General features: G+C 45.5%; 1 protein-coding gene across 2 annotated transcripts in view; it reads right to left on the bottom strand.

Moving 5' to 3' along the window:
- The window catches only part of kif26ab (kinesin family member 26Ab), a 65,362-nt gene that overhangs the window by 33,997 nt on the left and 13,250 nt on the right, over positions 1-18,115 (bottom strand). For both annotated transcript variants that reach the window (XM_034525541.1, XM_034525542.1), the window contains exon 3: positions 3,898-4,374. In XM_034525541.1, the coding sequence (XP_034381432.1) occupies positions 3,898-4,374 (477 nt within the window). The remainder of the gene's footprint in view (positions 1-3,897; positions 4,375-18,115) is intronic.

The raw sequence follows: 18,115 nt of genomic DNA, 5'->3' as shown, positions 1-18,115 counted from the left end.
GAATATGGCTTAACATATTTTAACACAGACCAGTCTCGCCCTCTGTTTCTGGTGTAGCTTATTGGAGATGGAGCATAAAGACTCGGTTGGAGCTCAGGAGCCTGCAGTGGTTCAGTGATTTCTTATAGTCCAACTGAAGGAGTGCAGAGAGCTAATTATATAAACCAAAGTCACCTCAGAGTCTACGCTTCAGCTGGAGTCACCACACTAACAAAAGGTTAATCCTCACCGGAGCCGCTAGTTTATCCTGCGAGACAATGATCAATAGTAGCTGACAAGAACCGGTTCTGTGGTTTTTCAGCATCAGAAATTAAATAAATAAGGCCAAAGTTTTCCGAAAAACATTTATAACACTGACACATGGACATTGTGTAATCAGCAACAACCTTGAATTGAGCACAACGCACCGCTGCAGCCTCCGTACCATTTGACAGGATATGTATTATAAACGCCGTTTAGGCCCTCTGCCTATATAACTAAAATAAAATAAATTTGTTCATGAAGTGTCTGGCCTTCTATTATCAGCCATTTGTCAACACGCTGACAGCAGCACTATTCATATGCCAAGCCTGACATGCTGAATGCTAGACATCAGGATGTGAGGACATACTTACATTCAGATATTCAGATGAGAGGCTTGGCCATTGCTCTCCACCACTAGCTTTACATGCAGAGCAATGCGTTGCTATCATAAAGAAGGACATTTTCTTTCCTCAGAAAAGCTTCACTGACCAAACGATGGACCTGCAGTGCACACACATGAATTCCCACTTTCCCTTTTATTCCCTTTGAGCTTGTTATCAGAGTGAAGAATCCTTGTTTTAGAGGTCTGGTTTTGCTCTCTTGAGACTTTATCATGGAGGTTAAGTCTGATATCAAGCATGTGAAGTTATGACTTGAGAAGTACATCACGCAAAACACTGGCTGCATGCGAACTGAAGCGAGCCAACTACAGATCCTCAGCAGACGCCAGAGCGGAAAGCCTCATACCATGCTGGTGTCAGTGGCAGGCTAGGAACTCCCATTACAGTTTGGCACGAAAGACTCGAGCACTTCACCCGCAGCCGTACAGGAAGCTGTTGTGTGTAGCTCATCAAATCTGTCACTGATTGAGTCGCCGTAGTGTCGGCTTTAAAATCAATTGGCAGCACAAGTTCAGGAGCATACAGGGACAGCTGTTCGTAGCTGCGGTGTGGGCTCAAAATTGATAACTACCGAATCAACCACACACATACAGGTGCACACACCAATGAGCTCATCGCAGTGCCCGTCAAAGAGTATTCCCCTTGGTATTAAGACTGGGGACTTAAACCATTCAGCCGAGCTGCTCTCTGTAGCTTTGGACCTGGACTGGCCCTGATTCTGACTGAAGAGCACAAACTATCCCCTAGTCAGGTAATTAGGCCGTGTCAGTGGAGCCATGTGTACTCGCCCGTTTGTACCGAGAACCAGTAATGAGCTGGCCTTCCACCCTTTAACCCCCAGCTCTCCCTGATCCCTTTTTCTTGCTTTACCACTGGAAAGAAAATGCAGAAAAGGGAGGGGGTAGGGATTTGAACATAATGGAGGGAGTCGAAAGAGAGAAAAAGAGTTTGGGAGAGTGCTTCCTGTGAAGTCTGAAGTGAACAGCATAGGCCAGCACCCTATCAGCAGACCATCTTCTCCTCCGCTGCTGAGAGCACCAGGACTCCCCTGTGACCTTTGATCCCAGCAGTGAACAGACGATTACTGCTGCTGAAATGGGCCTTGTGTTAATCTGACTGTCGTGCTTGGCTGGCCTCTGTAACCAACAGAGTCCAACTGAGGTGAAAACCGACTCCTAACAATACTGGAGACCTATCATGAGAGAAAAGGACGAAGGATTTCACTCCTTTTCCAGTTTTTTCAAAATATCAAAAGTTTCCTAAATTGGCAAGAATCCTCCTTCCCTTTCCATCTTGTATTAATTTCTTCTCTTGTCATCACTGCTTTCTGTGGCACATAGCCATGCAAGCACAGCTGCACCAAAGAAACAGCAGCCAAGATCATCTGCCGGGCTTCAAATTGGTGGCAATGGAGCAGGCTGTGGCAGCAGGCGACCGGTGGGCCAATAACGGAAACCCTCATGGGTCAAGAGCACTTGGTCTTTGTAGATTAGCGCTCATGTGGTTGTGGATTTTATGGGGCAACGAGAGAATCGCTAATGTGTGTCAGTCAATTTCTTCTTTTAAATAGTATAACACTCCTTAAAATGTGTTTAGCAGCTTGGAACTCATATTCAAACAGCCAGCCAGGAGTTACTTGAGCAATTGTGAAGTAACTTTTCTAAGTTGGGGTCTCATATCAGGGCATTTGCCCAATTCAAGTCAGCTACTCTCATATGAACCAGTGTCAGTCGATGACAAGTCAGTCAGTTTAAATTCCAACGACCACAAACCTCATTCCAGATGTTAACCAGAGCCTTTTTTCAAATGGGAGATTCAAGGTGCCCTATAATGGGCTGTGTGGGAGCGCCCCGGGCTCCCTGGTAGACAGGATTTCTGTCTAACACACACACACACACACACACACACGTCCATCTATGATTCTTTGTCTGAAGATCACTGTATGCTCTTCCTCCAGAAAAAGCAAGAGGGACTCATGAATCACAGCGTAACTCCCAATCCTTGTGAGTGTGTGTGTGGATTTTTGTCTCTCTGAAGGATCTGGTTTTAATGAAAGAAACAATCTAGGGGAAAAAACACGCATTTCTGCTGTGTCTGTAACTCCATGTCTGGAAGGGAGATTTCTCTCTGTCCAAGAAGAGACTAAGCCTTGGCTATGTGGCGTTGAGCGACTCATCCCAGCTCCAGGGGCCACTAATTGCTTTTAGACACATAGAGAAAACAAGTCAGCCTCTCCCTCCCGTGCCAGGCCGTTTGATTTGACCTACATTGTGTACATGCAGTTAAAAGCTTTTGATGGCCTCCCATAAACCATCTCTGAAGGCACTTGTTGACATTAATGGGGGGAGTGAACATCTGTCTTCAATTGTAAAGCAGAAAAGAATAACACTGCTAGAGACCCATAACAGACTGCAGTTAACCACAGTTTGCAAAAAATGGCAAAATTACAGTTTATATACTGTATCTGTTATATTAAAGTGTAAGGACTAGATAATATTAGCACATGCTGTTTGGTATGTACTACTGCGTCTGCCTGGTCAAGAATGTTTCAAAGGTTGGTCAAGTAGAACGCCTCATATCAGCAGGCAGCAATATGCTTCATGACGTTAAGAAAAGTACACTGTAAAACTTATAAATATGAAAATACATTATGGTCGTAAACCAGATACAGCATGATCAGTTCCATGACACCAAGGGCAAAACTCAGGACCTTTCCCAGTCTCTTAGACATCAAACAAAGCACAGACTAATGCTTATCCAACATGACAGAAGAGTTATGGTGACGCTGCGGGGTGGTCATTTGAAATGCCCTTGAGGAGAAGGTCAGCAGATTAGTGTTGCTATGACCTCTGACCTCAGATCCCTCAGACTCCTTGACTACTGAGGAATGAAAGGTCAGCACTCCTGCAGAGTTCTGACTCACACATTCTCTGCAGGCCTTCGTCTCCTCCAAAGGTCCGAAATGTAACATTTGAACTGAGGAGACTTAACCTGACGAGCACACAATGTTTTACCAAGTATATGTCATGATACATTTTCATTGATTTAGGTTGAATATTTTGAATATTTATCATCACTTTTCCTCATGATTGAATTATAATGCATCAAACACATTCCTTTACATTACCAATTATTGCCAGCATGAAAATCATCATTTAATCTCATTTAACTGCACTATTTTAAAGACAAGTCTAAATGGATGAGAATGCATGGAATGTAATATAAAGTTGAAAAAACCACGGTAAAGACATACCAGTATAGGCTGAGGGATGAAGTTGTTGACCTTGGAGATGCTCCACATGCCCTCGAGGTACTGCTGTGCCTGAATGGTGACGGAGCTCAGGGATCCACTGATCTGCCCTCCTGCCACTGTCACTTGGACACTTGTCTGAGGCCCTGAGGAGACAGAGGGGCTCTGCGACCAGCCTGGCACCCTGTGCCGCTCCCCCAAGGGCAGGACTGAGTGAGCTGCTGGTTGGCCTTTGGACAGTTGTTTTACACTGGAGGATGACACAGTTAATCTAGCAGGCTGTGGTAAAAAGGATGTAGTGGGCAGGGCTGCCATGTCTGAGCTGAGGGTGAGGATGGGGATGGTAGCGTGGAGCATCTGCAAGGCCTCCTGCCTCAGTTGGTGAAGAGGTGTGGAGCACACCTGGCAACAGCTAACACCAGCTTCATGGCTACTGGGTCTTTGGAGCTGCTCAAACAGAAAGGTTGCATATCCAGGGTCCTGCAAAGTAAACACAAACAAGAGAGGGGCTTGAACACAACTTGATCTCGAGCATATCTCACTATCTGTTTTTATGAAAGGATTTCCTGTTTGTTGTTCACATTTTCCAGGCACGTCAGTGGTCTGCTAGCAGTGTGGTCCCTGACTGCCCTCTGGGACCCTCACACCCCTGCTTTAACCACTTCCTCTTTCAGGGATGGTTGTTTGTTTGTTTAGACTGAGATGCTTTGCCTGCATGCAATTTAAGACTGCGGATCAGGTTCACCAGGCCTGTGCTCATTTTACAGCGAGATCAAACAAGCCAAACGTGAGGCGACAACTCTGAAATAAGTCTTGGAAGGATTACTTGAAGAGACATTCCGAACAACAACAAAAAACAGCGAAATGTGTGAAGCCTTCGAAATAAGAGGGCCGATTTCACGGTGTCCAGTGGAGTTCTGCCCTTTCACTTTGTCTCTAAGAAGGCTCCCTGTGGGTTTCAGTCTCTGCCGAGGGGACTCTAGTGCCCAAAACCATACAATTTAAATATGATTTTAATAAGTGTCCCAGCATGAAAACATATGACAAGCCACCAAATGTGACAATAACTACCTCCTCCAGGAAGCTGGAGGCACGCTGAGCTATCAATGAACTATTCACATTCTAAGTGAGGGTGGAACATAACTTTCTCTGTGTTTTAGGGAAACAAACACAAACACACACACACACAAACACACACACACAAACACATACACACAGACAGTCAACACAGTCTCTTAAGAGGCATAAAAGGGCACTAGGCTTCTGCCCTGTGGAGTCGTGGCCTAAGGCAGGAGCCCACAGCCCGTACATAAATGTTTATGAGGCCTTTGCTCCATGGAACCTCTGAGGTGATCAGGAGGAGTGAAGCAGTGGAGAAACAGCAATCCTCTGCCCTAATGTAGTGCCACTTAATACAGCTAACCCAATAGACCCAGAGACCAAAGAGGCAGGCTGAGGGACTCTAAATCTCCTCCCCATGAAAGCAGCTCAATACAAATACTTTTAGATGACCTTTCTCTTCAAACACCCTTATAATTAATAGTATGATCACGCAACGCAACCTCCCTACAGCCTTATAGAAAGTGGACACATATCATCTGTACATTCGTCCTTATTCTCAAAATTGGACAAAAAGTGGTATCCCCTGAATTATACTCAATCACAGATCAGCATAATCTCCATATCATCACTTTACTTCTACTACTTATCATGCAGAGGACTGTAAGTCCTGCCCTGATGTAAAAGGAGTGCTTCTGGTAAATGATCTACTGTATTGAGTCTTTTCGTTTACACATAGGCAGGCACGGACAGGATGCAAGCACATCTAAGAAAATGTAGAAAATCCCATAAATCTCGCAACGAAAGATGGGCTGACAACTGGCTGATGGCAGATCAAGTGCAGTATGGTGAATGTTGATGCGATAGTGAGGAATGGATTTAAAATGTAAGAAGCTTATAATAGAAATATGAAGCTATGATATGGATTAAATAAAAGTCTATCAAATGCAGCTCGATACTGGCACGTGAACAATCTGTACTTTAACGCTCGGGCGGGATACTTATGCACAAGACGGGACAGTTCCGCTGAAATAAGATGAAAGAGTCTTTGACAAATTGGAGCTAGAGAAAACACCGCTGGCTGCTATTTTCAAAGTCGCGTCTGGCTTCATGTACGTGCTCTCTAGACAGGAAATTGAAGTAAAGTCATAACCAGTCCACTCCGCCCTTCCATCACCCCTCACCCTTTACCCTGGGACCACCCCTTACCCACCTCGGGGCACTGGTAGATGGAAGAAATCAATTTCCCTCTCTCTCTCTGTGCATTGTTAGGTGTTGATTTAGGGGAGCTAATAAAAAGGACACAAAGCTGAGCCCATCTGCTATTCAGTTGGGATTCTGGAGGTTAGAGAGTGGGGCTTCTCCTGTAAAGCTGTCTGTGAGCTTTACGCCCTGTGAAGTGAATAAAGGGTCAGGGCCACAAGACGTATGAGGATGATGGCGCTGATGATGAGGATGATGAAGCTGGGGATTTGGAGGAGAATGAGGTGATGTGCTGAAACTGAAGGCCACAGAATCCCTCTCGATATGGTACATGAGAGATGGAGAAGAGCATATCAAACAAGGACATCAAGATTGGTCGATATTTCACACATCGCTCAGACAATGTAGCTTTGGATATAAAATAAATACAGATCCAACACAGTAAAGCTTGCTGAAAAGTCACCATGTGGGGACAAGCTCAAACAGTTTACGTGTTTGGGCTACCACATTCAAGCAAACGGCTTGAGAGCTCGTGCGTAAGAATGCATGAGTGCGCCTAGCCCCAGAAGTCATATTGTTTCTTTTATCACCCATATAATATATTACTGACAGGTGCAAGTGGGCGTAAAGAGAAGCACTGTTGAGGAGCAGCATGTAACGGCATCAACACAAACCAAATGTCCAAAGCATTCCCGAGAGGCGTGGAGTGGAACTACTTCAGGGCTCTGACTCCTCAGCCATTGTTCAGTACAAGTGGGAGATGGTTTCGGTTTTCAACCCGAGGTTTATCCAGAGAGAGACTCAAACTACACAAGCGAGGATAAGAGGACAGGCAGAGAAAGAGAGGTGGGAGGAGGTAGTTGTGGCCCTTGCCTGGAGGTTTGTGGGTGGCTGTGTTGGTTTACTGCCTGTCAGCACTGATCTTTATTAAACTCTTGGGACAAATGCAGTCAGATGCTAGGGCCTTATTATGGAAAGGTGGTGTGCCGAGAGAAAGCCCTGCCTTTGGAATAAGCCCTTTGCTGCCCTTAGAGACCGAGGTTTGTCTCTGTCCCTCACACTAACTGTGATGAAAACCAGGGCAGCACCAGCAGCCGGAGAGAGAGCCACCCGACTAACTGACTCTCTCTGGGTTGATGGAGAGTGTCATCACAGACATCCCATGCCCAGAGGCTGATGGAAACAAGCTCAGCCGTAACCACTTACTGTATGGAAGGGGAGACAGGGAGAAAGATGTGCATGATTTCTCTCCCGTGCCTCCTAAAGGCGCAAACGGCACAACCGGGCAAAGTCACACGTAGGGTTCTTCCTCAAATCACACCTCATTTACCTCGTCTCGTCAGTACACCTTTTCTCTAACCAGACAAAGTGAAAATGCCTTCTGACTGTTTCAGCATTCAGCGTCTGATGTGCCTCTGATGTGGAGCGCCAGGCCAGATATAGCAAGCTGCCTTAAATCAAGGGAAGGTCATAGCGATTTGAAATGCATGAGGCTCCTTGGTAGCCGAGAGACTTTTAGGCATGCTCCATTGAAAGTAAAATAGCCTGGAAACCATATTTTCTATTCCAGTTGAGCCGACTGTGACCCACTGCATCAGTGGCCAAATTGATGAGAATAAATAGAGAAAAATAAAATATAAATATAAATACAGCCTGCGGCTTGCAGCTCCTGTCTGAGCTGTTTTACAATTTCCTGTAATCTGTAGCATTCTGTTTGAATGTGATTAACTTTCTTATTTCCAACATCAGTCATGGTCCGATTTGCCCAGAATCAGTCCAGAACCGCCGTTGTAGCAATGAGACCTTCACTAATTCTCCATCGTCGGTGTTCATTTTGTTCAGAAAGTTGACTTAAATATTAAAATGCACGGTCTTTCTTTCTTTCCTCCCCCTTCCAGGTTTCTCTTTTATTAGTCTACCAGCACGGACACATTCTTCCAAGAGTCAGTACCACACTGCTTTATATCGGTCCTCTCTAAACGTTGCACTCACCAGCACCAGTCCTGTTTACAGATTACAATTCTTCAGTACTTCCTATGACTGCATTTCTTGTAAAGTCGAGGACCACACAGCAGCTGTCAAATTTAATGACTTTTCAACTCTCGGCTTTCCCTTCCTCTGCTTCCCTGTAAGGATGCGACCCAGCCAATCTCCGTTTGCTTGGCCTGAGACAGTGTTGACCCGAACCACACACCGTCTCCATAAGTCTCAAAGGGATTGGCCCCCCCAATAAACCGCAGGAGCCCTGGCAGTCCAGATCCCGGGGTGAGGACGAGACCTTCCAGCAGGCCTGCTTTCCCACAGGTAGCCCGGCTCCCCCTGACAGCCAGGAGAAAAATGAGCACAGCTGCTGGCCTTGCCCCGGGTGAGCACAGGGCATTAAGGCAGATTACATTCCCAGGATGAAAGTAACACATCCAGTGGTGTAATCCCTCTCGGCCCCCTGCTCCTTCTCAACTGTTCCCACCACCTCCACCTTCAAGACAGCCGACTCGACTCAGTTCCCCCGAAGGAGACGAGAGCTGGAAGGCCGGTGACGCTGATTAGGTATCAGGTAGAGCTTTTAGTGCAGCAGCAGATCTGGGATACAGACCATTAAATTTAACCACTGCATGCTCGGAGGCAGAGAAGACAATGACTCAGGATGTCACACTAGCATGCTATTTAACTCTGTGGGAATGCCTTTGGTAGAACACAGAATGGGAAGGCTCACCAAATCACATGAAACAGATGTTTGCCCTTGTTTGCTGACTTGACAAGATTAAACAAACCTGTAATGAGACTTTACCCAAACAAAGCACGGTATCTGCAGAAACACTGCCGTTACCTACCTCATAATAGTGCCTCAGAGAAAAATCACCCAGCGCTATGCACTGCTGAATTCATTCATCCTCTGTAGCTGTGTGAAAAACGGATTCATTTTTCTGTCAGTCTTTGGGCGCACAATGAGATTCCATCAAATCATTATGAAATATCTCTGCTGCTTTTCCCTGCATTTCTAATGTGAAATGTGTCTTTTGTCTAACTCTTATCGTATTAGTCAGATAATGCGATAAGAGTCTCTGTGAGGGAAATGCTTACAAAATCCTTTGTAGAGGCTTCTCTCTTCTGGTCCTGGTTCAAGAAAGCTGAAGCACCAAGAAACAAGCACTAGGTGAGGCCCACTAAATATTCAGTGTTACACCTTTCCACCTCTGACTTTACAATATTAAATTTTTCTCGGAAAGATAAGATAGCATTACCAAATTATGCAACCATCTTGAAGACAAACTGCTTACTTACAAAGTCAACAACACATTACAATGAACAAACTTCCCCATTTTTAGATCAAACAGACGATTACCTTGTTTAGAGAATCAGATTTTTGCATCAGTATTCCATGAGATGACCAGCCGAGTGTCCCTGCAGCAAGCATCTGTTCGTGAGAAGCTCACAGACACAGACGTCTGTCTGTCTGACCTGTGTGATTTAGCCCTTACCTCCCTTTAACTGTCAGTGAATGGTTGACAGAAAATGCAAATAGGCTTTACCCCTTAGTGACACTTTCAACACATGACAAATCCTCAGATGACGAAGGTTTACAGGGTCGAGCATATATTCCGTTAGAAAGAGCACACAACATGTAAAGTGCAGTTGTGACCTTTTTTTAAGAGTACCGTGATAAGATCTGGTGCGACATGTTGCTCACTCGCGCTGCGACATGGCTCATTCTACAGTGCAGCCTCCAGCTTCTGCTGTCATCCATAAAAACAGATGCCGCCGTCCATCAAAAATAAAAAAGGCTGACCCTCAGGTTAAACATAGATAGTCAGATGTAATCACTCATGAGTCTTTGGCGAACCACCCTGCAACCATTAATGACCTCCCATAATGATGTGTCACCACTCCATATGGTCGACCAATTTATCAGGCTGTGAGTGCTTGAAGCTCCTCTTACTGGAGGCAGAATGACAGATATTGTACATGTTATATAGAAGTGTGACTATATAAAAGGTCCACTAAACCATGAGGAAGAAATAGATGAAATGCATGCATGTGTGTGTGTGTGTGTGTGTGTCCTTGTGTGGCTGTGTCTTTACACCTCACCCATCCATCACTCCAGTCTTTCGCCACTTGGCCAGTTAATTACCTTTTCCTGTTCACTCACGCACATAAAGAAAACAAGCCCCTTTCAGATTGTTTGGACAGACTTCATTCTCCCGCTCCCCCCTCTCCAGCATCTCTCTCTCTCCTCTGTGGACCCAAGGAAGCCTTCCCTGTCTCAGCCCCAGATCCGTCAAGCTTTCATCGGCTATGGCCGAGGTCAGGCTGTTGGGAGGTCCAGCCAGGACTCACCAGCGGGAGAGTGAGGGACTTTAGCAACTGCCACAAGGACGTCTCCTTTACTTCAACCCAATAAGAAACTGATTTCAAAGATGTAACAATGCTCGGGCTTTCACAGAGAGAACAACATGAATGATCCATCCAAAGTTTTCTCATTAGTGAAAGTAATGCTCAGCTGCATTACCAGATCAACTTTTTTTTCACCTGGAATATTTTCCACCTGCCTGCCCATACGGTATCTGCTGTGCAGCACGTCAGGCTGTTTGCTGTGCTGCCCTCACCGGGGACGCAGTGGATTGTGTTTATGTACACTTGCACCAACAATTGTGCACCTCTAATTAGAATGGCTGATTTTTGGCTCAGAGACGCTCTCAAGGTAGTTGCTCTTCCAGGCTTGGCTGTGGAAACAAACCAAAAATCTGTACATAATGAAAAATTCAACAGGCAAGCTGGAGAGGCAGTAGCCAGGTGTTGCTGTAACCTGCCGGTGAGAGCAAGGACAGAAGAGGGGAATAAAAGGTGGGGTGATGGGATGGAGGTTGAAAACAAGGTAAGAGGGTTAAAAATCTGGCACATTCTCAGAGAGCGTGGCTGATGAAGAGCAGAGGTTAGTGGTTGGTCCTCTCCTCTCAATCTGCTATTTTGCAAAAGGATGCAGGAGTAATAACATATGACCACTGGCATTTGAAAGCAAAAACGGAGCATTTAAGGCCGAAACGTAATTCCCCCACCATCCCATACATTTGCAAAGTCTTCATTAGTGTGCAGTGTGAAACTGAAACAGTGTTCGTTATCCATCCACTGGAGCCCATTGAGAGATCTATTTTGATCGAAGAGCCCACTCTAAAAACACTCACGGCAGAATAAAAGATCCTGATACAATAGTTCCCTCCAACAGCCCAAACTACTACCACTTTTTCACTTGTATTTCAAACCCCCATTCAGTCGACACACAGTGATGACAGCCACCTGCTCCTGCTCCGTCTGAGCTGTCGCACCAAGAGAGATGCACTCACTGCAGTTTGTTCTCGGGAGAGCTTTTCGTTTGGACTGGGAAACGGAGCACCCCCAGTTCCAGTTTACTTAGAGAGAAAACAAACTGCTGCGAAAGCTTATGGCAACTAATCACCGTCTCAGCCACACAGAGAGTGTGTGTGGCGCGCCAGTATGCACGCAAATGGTTGACTATCAAACAAAAATGCAAAGGGAGTTACTCATGCTCAAACAGAAGTAATTGCATACGGTATCTTCATCAACATTCTCCAGATCCCATAATGGAAAAGAAATCTCAGTCTACCCCATCAACAACATGATCATAATTAATCGAAATTTGTCATTTTGATCGAATATTAAATACTTTTTCATGCAGCACATAAACATAAAAGGAGAGCTTTGGACTTATTTTATATGGCGTAAAAGCATGCATACGAGTCGTGAAAATAGAAGGGTGTGAAAGTGATGACAAGGTGAAATGTTGAGTATCCTACAACAATTATTCTCTCCACTCTCTTGCAATGGACGGTACAGTAATTACGCTGGCAAGCTGCCAACTGGGTAAATATTCAAGTTTTCTGTTGCTGCTGGAGTTCCCGTCTCCCTCCCACTCCCTATCTACACATGGAGTGACTATAGATTTGGTTCCTGAAGCCACATAATGAGGCACTGCAAGTGGTTATTGTTGAGCATGACACTTTTTTTTACTTGGAGGATATCTCAATTTTCACTTATCGGCCAATGTGCCGAGGCGGATGTGAGAGCAACAGGGTGACTGATTAGCAACACAAAGCCGTAGGGATTGTAGAACGAGGGAAAGGTACCTTCCCCATTTTGGATCCCTAAACGTGTTCATACAGCAGAGCACAAATCACCCTGAGCCAAGGTGAGCTGTGCTGAGCGTCCCTATCCCATCCGCTCCCAGTCTGCAGAGCTTTATCTCAGAGAGTGACATGCTTTGTGTCTCACAAAGCTGCTGCGTGTCGGGAGAACAATGGAGCAGCAGAGTTGCGAGCGGCAGAATCCGACTGGTGCAACAGCCTAGGTGAGACAGAGAGAGGGGGGAATACTAATTTATCATGAAAGATGTCATTACCATGCCAATGACATCTCAGAGAACACAATTATCACTAATAATAGAAATGTAAACATCAGCCCAGTGCATTCAGCCAGGAAGGGCTGGAAAACGTCTGTTTATGAGAACTAGTTGTTGAAGCTGGTGAGAGGACTGCTAGATAAGCACTAACCATGTGCTGTGTTTTGTGTGTTTTTTCTTGCTAATTGAGATGTCTAGACATATTCAATTGAACATCAGCGAGATAAGGAAGTAGGCTGAACTATCTCGGTGGAGAATAGCGCACACTAATCCACTTACTGAGTCCGAAGGATTTTCATTCACCATCCTAGAAAATGCTTGGCTTATCAAAATGTGTTCACGTGCACATTTGGCCACTTTGTCTGGGAGAAACAATAGCCTCCTGCAAATGGCCTTATTGCCCGCAACAAAAAGCAACTATTTCACTTAATATTCAAATGAGTTGGTGAGAATTGGTTGGGCTGAAAAGTATTCATTCATATCTATTTATTTTTATGAAGAAATTCTAATTGATTAACTTATTCTATTGTGCTTTATTTCATAATGTTTTCACAAAAGTTGAATGGAACATTTTCCTGGCACAATGCTGAGCACACTGAAACAAGACTAAACTAACTCTGTGAGGCTGACCTTGGGCACAGTGTCATTGTTCATGCTGAATGCTAATGGCAGCATGCTAACATGCTCACAATGACAATGTTATCACGTAAAGCAGGTTGACTGTTAACCATCTTTAGTTTAGCACGTCAGCACGACATTTGCACAAAGTACAGACCCGGCTGATGGGGATGATATTAGTTTTGCAGGTATTTGGTCATAAACCAAAGTGTTGAACACATGAAATGTTGACCTGCCGCTGGTGCGAGAGGAAAAGTCTGATCAACAAAGTCAGCAGGAATCATCCTCTGAGAATCTGTGTTAAGATGTTTCAGTCTGGACTAAACCAGCGGATCGACAGACAATATTAAACAACAGACAGACTGAAAAAAGGACTAGCAGAGGTATAAACCCATTCCAGCAGAGCCATTTGTGAAAGCTTCATATCTTATCCACCTGTGTGAACGAGCCTCTACATGACTAAGAGGCCCAACAATCACTGGCAGAAGCTAAATGGAGACTGCCAATCTTTTTTCTCAGCCCAACCAAATGCAAAACAGGGAACAAGTTACGAAACCGTCTCTATTCACATGACAGGGACGCCAGTTGTTGGCAGCTCTGTTGAGTTCCGTCTTGAATTGTGCTCTTCCCATTCTTCAGGGGCTTTCTCTCTGACTGCTCATATTAAATGTCAAAACACAGAAGAGCGGTGAAGAGAGTTGAGGAATTCATTGAGATGGAGAAACACGCAGTCTTGAGAGAAGCAGAAGGAAGCTGCAGGTTCACAGCTGAATTGTATGTTCAGAGCCACACTGCAAGGACGGATCATGTCAAACAAAGTGAAAATGGAGAGCTTGACTCTGCAATGAGATTTATATGTTTGGCTCAAGGGTATGATGGCATTCATCTGAGTCTGTCTGGCTACATGAGCCCTGAGTGATGCGCTTTAACTGCACTTAAGAGCATGAGAAACACCCCGCTAAGATCAGTTAAATAACAATAGTCACTCAAGGAGGAAAGCTGTACGGTTTGCAGCAGACGGAGGCAGACTAATGGTACTTTTATATATTTATGAGTGGAGAATGGAAAGTCGCCAGATATATCATTAGGTTGGGGGGGGGTGAAGATTCTTATGCATCACTCCAAACGCTTTATTTATTTAATTTAAAGTGTGAAGTAGACTGAAAGAAGAACGAGCTATTTCATCATGTCAGAGTGAATCACATGCTACATCTGTGCCTTTGGACCTACAAACACACACACACACACACACACACACACACGCACACACACACATAGTCATGTGTAAAGTGGGTCTGGGGATGCAGAAGCATGCCCGGTCCATGCCCTGAGTTTGATTGTGGGACCGAGGGGTCAAAGGGTAACTAATTGCACGACTCATGGAGGTCAGCGTCGGTGTGGCCTTCTACCAAAGCACTGCAACACCACCTTAAGGTCTGTCAAGAAAGACAAATGAACTCCGACCTGCCTGCTGATGACAACGACCCCAGTCAACATGCCCACGCCGTATCTTAATCTGGGTCACGGAGAAAGGAGCAGACCACTGCTGCCGCTCTAGACGCTACGTGCTGAAGGATCTATTGCCGATGTTTACCTGTCAAGTCTTATGTTCAGTTACTGATCAAATATAACAAAAAAAAAGTATTCTCCATGAGGTCAAACTTGGCCACTGCAGCAGTGGTAGTGAATACAAGTCAAGGTCCCTCAGGCCTCAACACAAATTGCTGGGAAAACGAAAAGCCTGCTTCGTGCACTCTGGTCAATCTAACAATAGCATTCATGTGCGAGCAGCTCTTTCTTTTTTAGAGAACCCATAAAGAGCTAAACTTAACTCCACTTGGAATTCCACACAAGAGTAACTCTCAGTTTTACACAGTGACTCCCTAAGCAGAGCAGAGAGGGAGATGGCTATCATTTTTCAACAGTCAATAATTAGCTGACTCCCTAATCAGCTGTTTGTGCAGCGTGCCTGTCCTTGCCTTCTCATTTAGCCATATCGCAGCAGACGCCGAGGCTTTTACCTGCCATGCCATCAGCAGTAAGCCGCCTGAAACACACTGATAGTTGACTCTACTGTCTGGAATGTACTCGCAGTTACGCCCCATAAAAGAGCTTTTACCAGGCCTACTGTGTGTGTGTGTGTGTGTGTGTGTGTGTGTGTGTGTGTGTGTGTGCACGTGTTATAAAGAATGAACAAATATGCGTGATGGATGGATAAAAATCACATGACAACTCCAGCCTAACGGAAAAGGTATTGTGATGGAGGTCCAGGGATCATCCAAAGAAAAGGAGTGACTCGCTTACATGATTAACGAAATGTCAAAAAGGATTTCCCTTCCTAAACAGAGACCACAATCATGTGAGGCTGCCAGCCGAAGGGACACGTCCAGATGGGACGTCTCCCTCTGTTTCTCCGCCTGCTGCTCCTGCACTGTTTTGGAGACAGAAATGACCCAGACCTGTGTCAACAGCTGGGGAAAGCATCCCTCGCTGTGCTTTGTGAAAGTGATAAAAATAACACCATGAAATATCCCGCAGTGGGTTACGCCCCGAAAGGGTCTGTTTTTCCTGGCCAGGAGGGTCACTGTCAGGCAGAGCTGGATCTCCAGCCAACGCACATCAAGGCAGCACTTTCCTAACTTTTCCATTTTCGCCCATGTCTTTTTCCTGTTTTGACAGGAAACAGGAGGTGATAACATAGGCGCACAAACAAGCAGAAATTGCCTCCGACCTGCTGCCTGGCCGTCCTCGTGTGGCGGTGGACGGCTGTTTTCTTTAGAGGGCCTCGTGTCCAAACATACAAAAAATAACACACTCACTGTCTTGTTCAAACATGGACACCACGCCACTGTGACGCACAGGCATGCACACCTGACACACACACACACACACACACGATTTACCCACCTGTCTTAATGTCAAGTTTGAATAATCTCTCAAGATCCTGGCACAGTCATGCGCTTCCTCACAGTCTCCCAGTAGCGTGCCAGCAAAGGGGCCCACAAAGGGACGCAATAAAACAGACCACCAAAGTCACGGACACAAGACTGAAAGAGGGGAGATGAAAGCTTCAGTGGTCGCCACGGGGAACCAAATATACACCGTGGAGGTGAGCGGAGGAGCACTGTCAATATCTAGCAGCGAGAGGAAGGATAGAGGGCGCGGCTGGCCAAAGGAGGTGTGGATGGGTATCGTCTCTTGTCTGAGGCTCTTTTGGGAATGTGAGCCTTTTATGTTGTCAGGAAGCACACCGTAGTGAGACACAACAAGCGGAGTGACGGGGCCATTAGAGGGGCTTTGTTGAAGGCAAGAGAAGCTCAAAGGAACGGGCCACTTAGATTGCCCTCTCTGATCCCCCACCAGCCTTTGTTTATGAGCTAATTAAGTACTGTTCCGCTGCTGCAGCAGCCTCAAGCCATCCATCCCCACAGCGCCACCATGACTTTGAATGGCTACTGTAGGGCTTTTACAGCACCCTCTATAACTTAACAACTCGAGCAGGAACCACTTTCTTAAATGCTTTCTAGCATGGGAACCAACCGCTGCTGAAAACTGATTCTAGATGTGTATGTAAATGCATAAGAAGTGCATAAATGAGATCAAAACACCCAAATCCGGTTGAGTCTGACGGGTCAAATCCAGTTCAAATGTGGTCCACAGTGACCGCACTATGGGAGTTCAAGTGTGCCCTGGTTTCACCCCTCCATTGGTCACTGAAGCCAAAACAGCCTCCCACTCACAAAGAGATGAAGACGAAAAATGCCCAGCATGGGATGATGGGAGGCCGAGGGGTCAGTGGATGGCCAGAATAGGAGGAGGAGGGTAGCGTCTCGCTAGATGGAAGTAGTAATGACCGTTTGACAGCGGTGAATACATTTTGGTGAAGAAATGCTCACACTGACAGAAGGACATTTTTATAGAAATTGAATACGTACATTTTGCATGTTTAACTGTGTTAGGGGGCAGGAGCAGCAGATAAAAGAAAAGTAAAAGAGAAAAACCACGATTCGTGCATTTACAAGTCCGATTAAAACCACAAGGGAAGATTAATTGTAGATGTTGATCCTATGAAATATATCTGAACATCTCATGAAGTCAAGTCAAAGGTAAGCATTGCTTTGTAGGTCTAACGCCCCCCCCCTCCCCCCCTGGAAACCAACACATTGCTTAAACCTCAAATTAAAGCTGACAAAGCCCGTGTAAATTAAACCGGCCCGCTAGCTGTCTGGACATGAGAGAAGGACCCTGTTTTTGTACGTTTTGACAGCAAAGAGTCAGCGCACTGAACACAACAGCAGCCTCTACGCCACCTCTGAACAGTAAAGCCATTCAGGAAATCACCAAGGCCAGAGACACAGGTGAGCCTTTTCACAGAGGGAGGGAAGCATTTCAGTGTTGCACAGACACGTTCAAAGGCATTCCAGCCCTTATGCTAAATAAAATGTTATATATTTAGAACAGTAAACAACAGCTATTATCTATCATGTTGATTTACCTGCTTCTGAGAGAAGCATATATTAATAATGATAATTTTTAAAATAAACGCCAGCGTCTATGAACAAAATACTAACTGAAAGCAGCTCTAAAGATAAGTGAATTGCCAAGGCAAACAAACTACATTCAGTTGGGCCAAAGAGACAATTCTCTGAATAACCATGTGCACATTGTCCACACACTCTCTTGCAGACGTGTTCTCACACCCAGCATGGGAATCGGGCAGCACTTAGCTGGGGGTCTGCAGAGCGAGGCCCAGCAGCGAGTCCCCAGAACAGCGAGGATAGCTGTATTTTTATGGGCGATGCTGAACTGATACTGAGCAGCAAACACAGAGGATGGAGAGGCAGTTTGGGACTCGTAAACAGAGAGGTTTACGTTTAAGTGCCCGACACACACGAAGGAGATAAAACAGCCCAGAGCTCTTCAGTGGAG

The sequence above is a fragment of the Cyclopterus lumpus genome, chromosome 22, assembly GCF_009769545.1.
Source record: "Cyclopterus lumpus isolate fCycLum1 chromosome 22, fCycLum1.pri, whole genome shotgun sequence".
In the NCBI taxonomy this organism is placed as follows: domain Eukaryota; kingdom Metazoa; phylum Chordata; class Actinopteri; order Perciformes; family Cyclopteridae; genus Cyclopterus; species Cyclopterus lumpus.
Note: the sequence above shows the minus strand (reverse complement) of the source record. Positions and strands in the feature narration are given on the sequence as shown.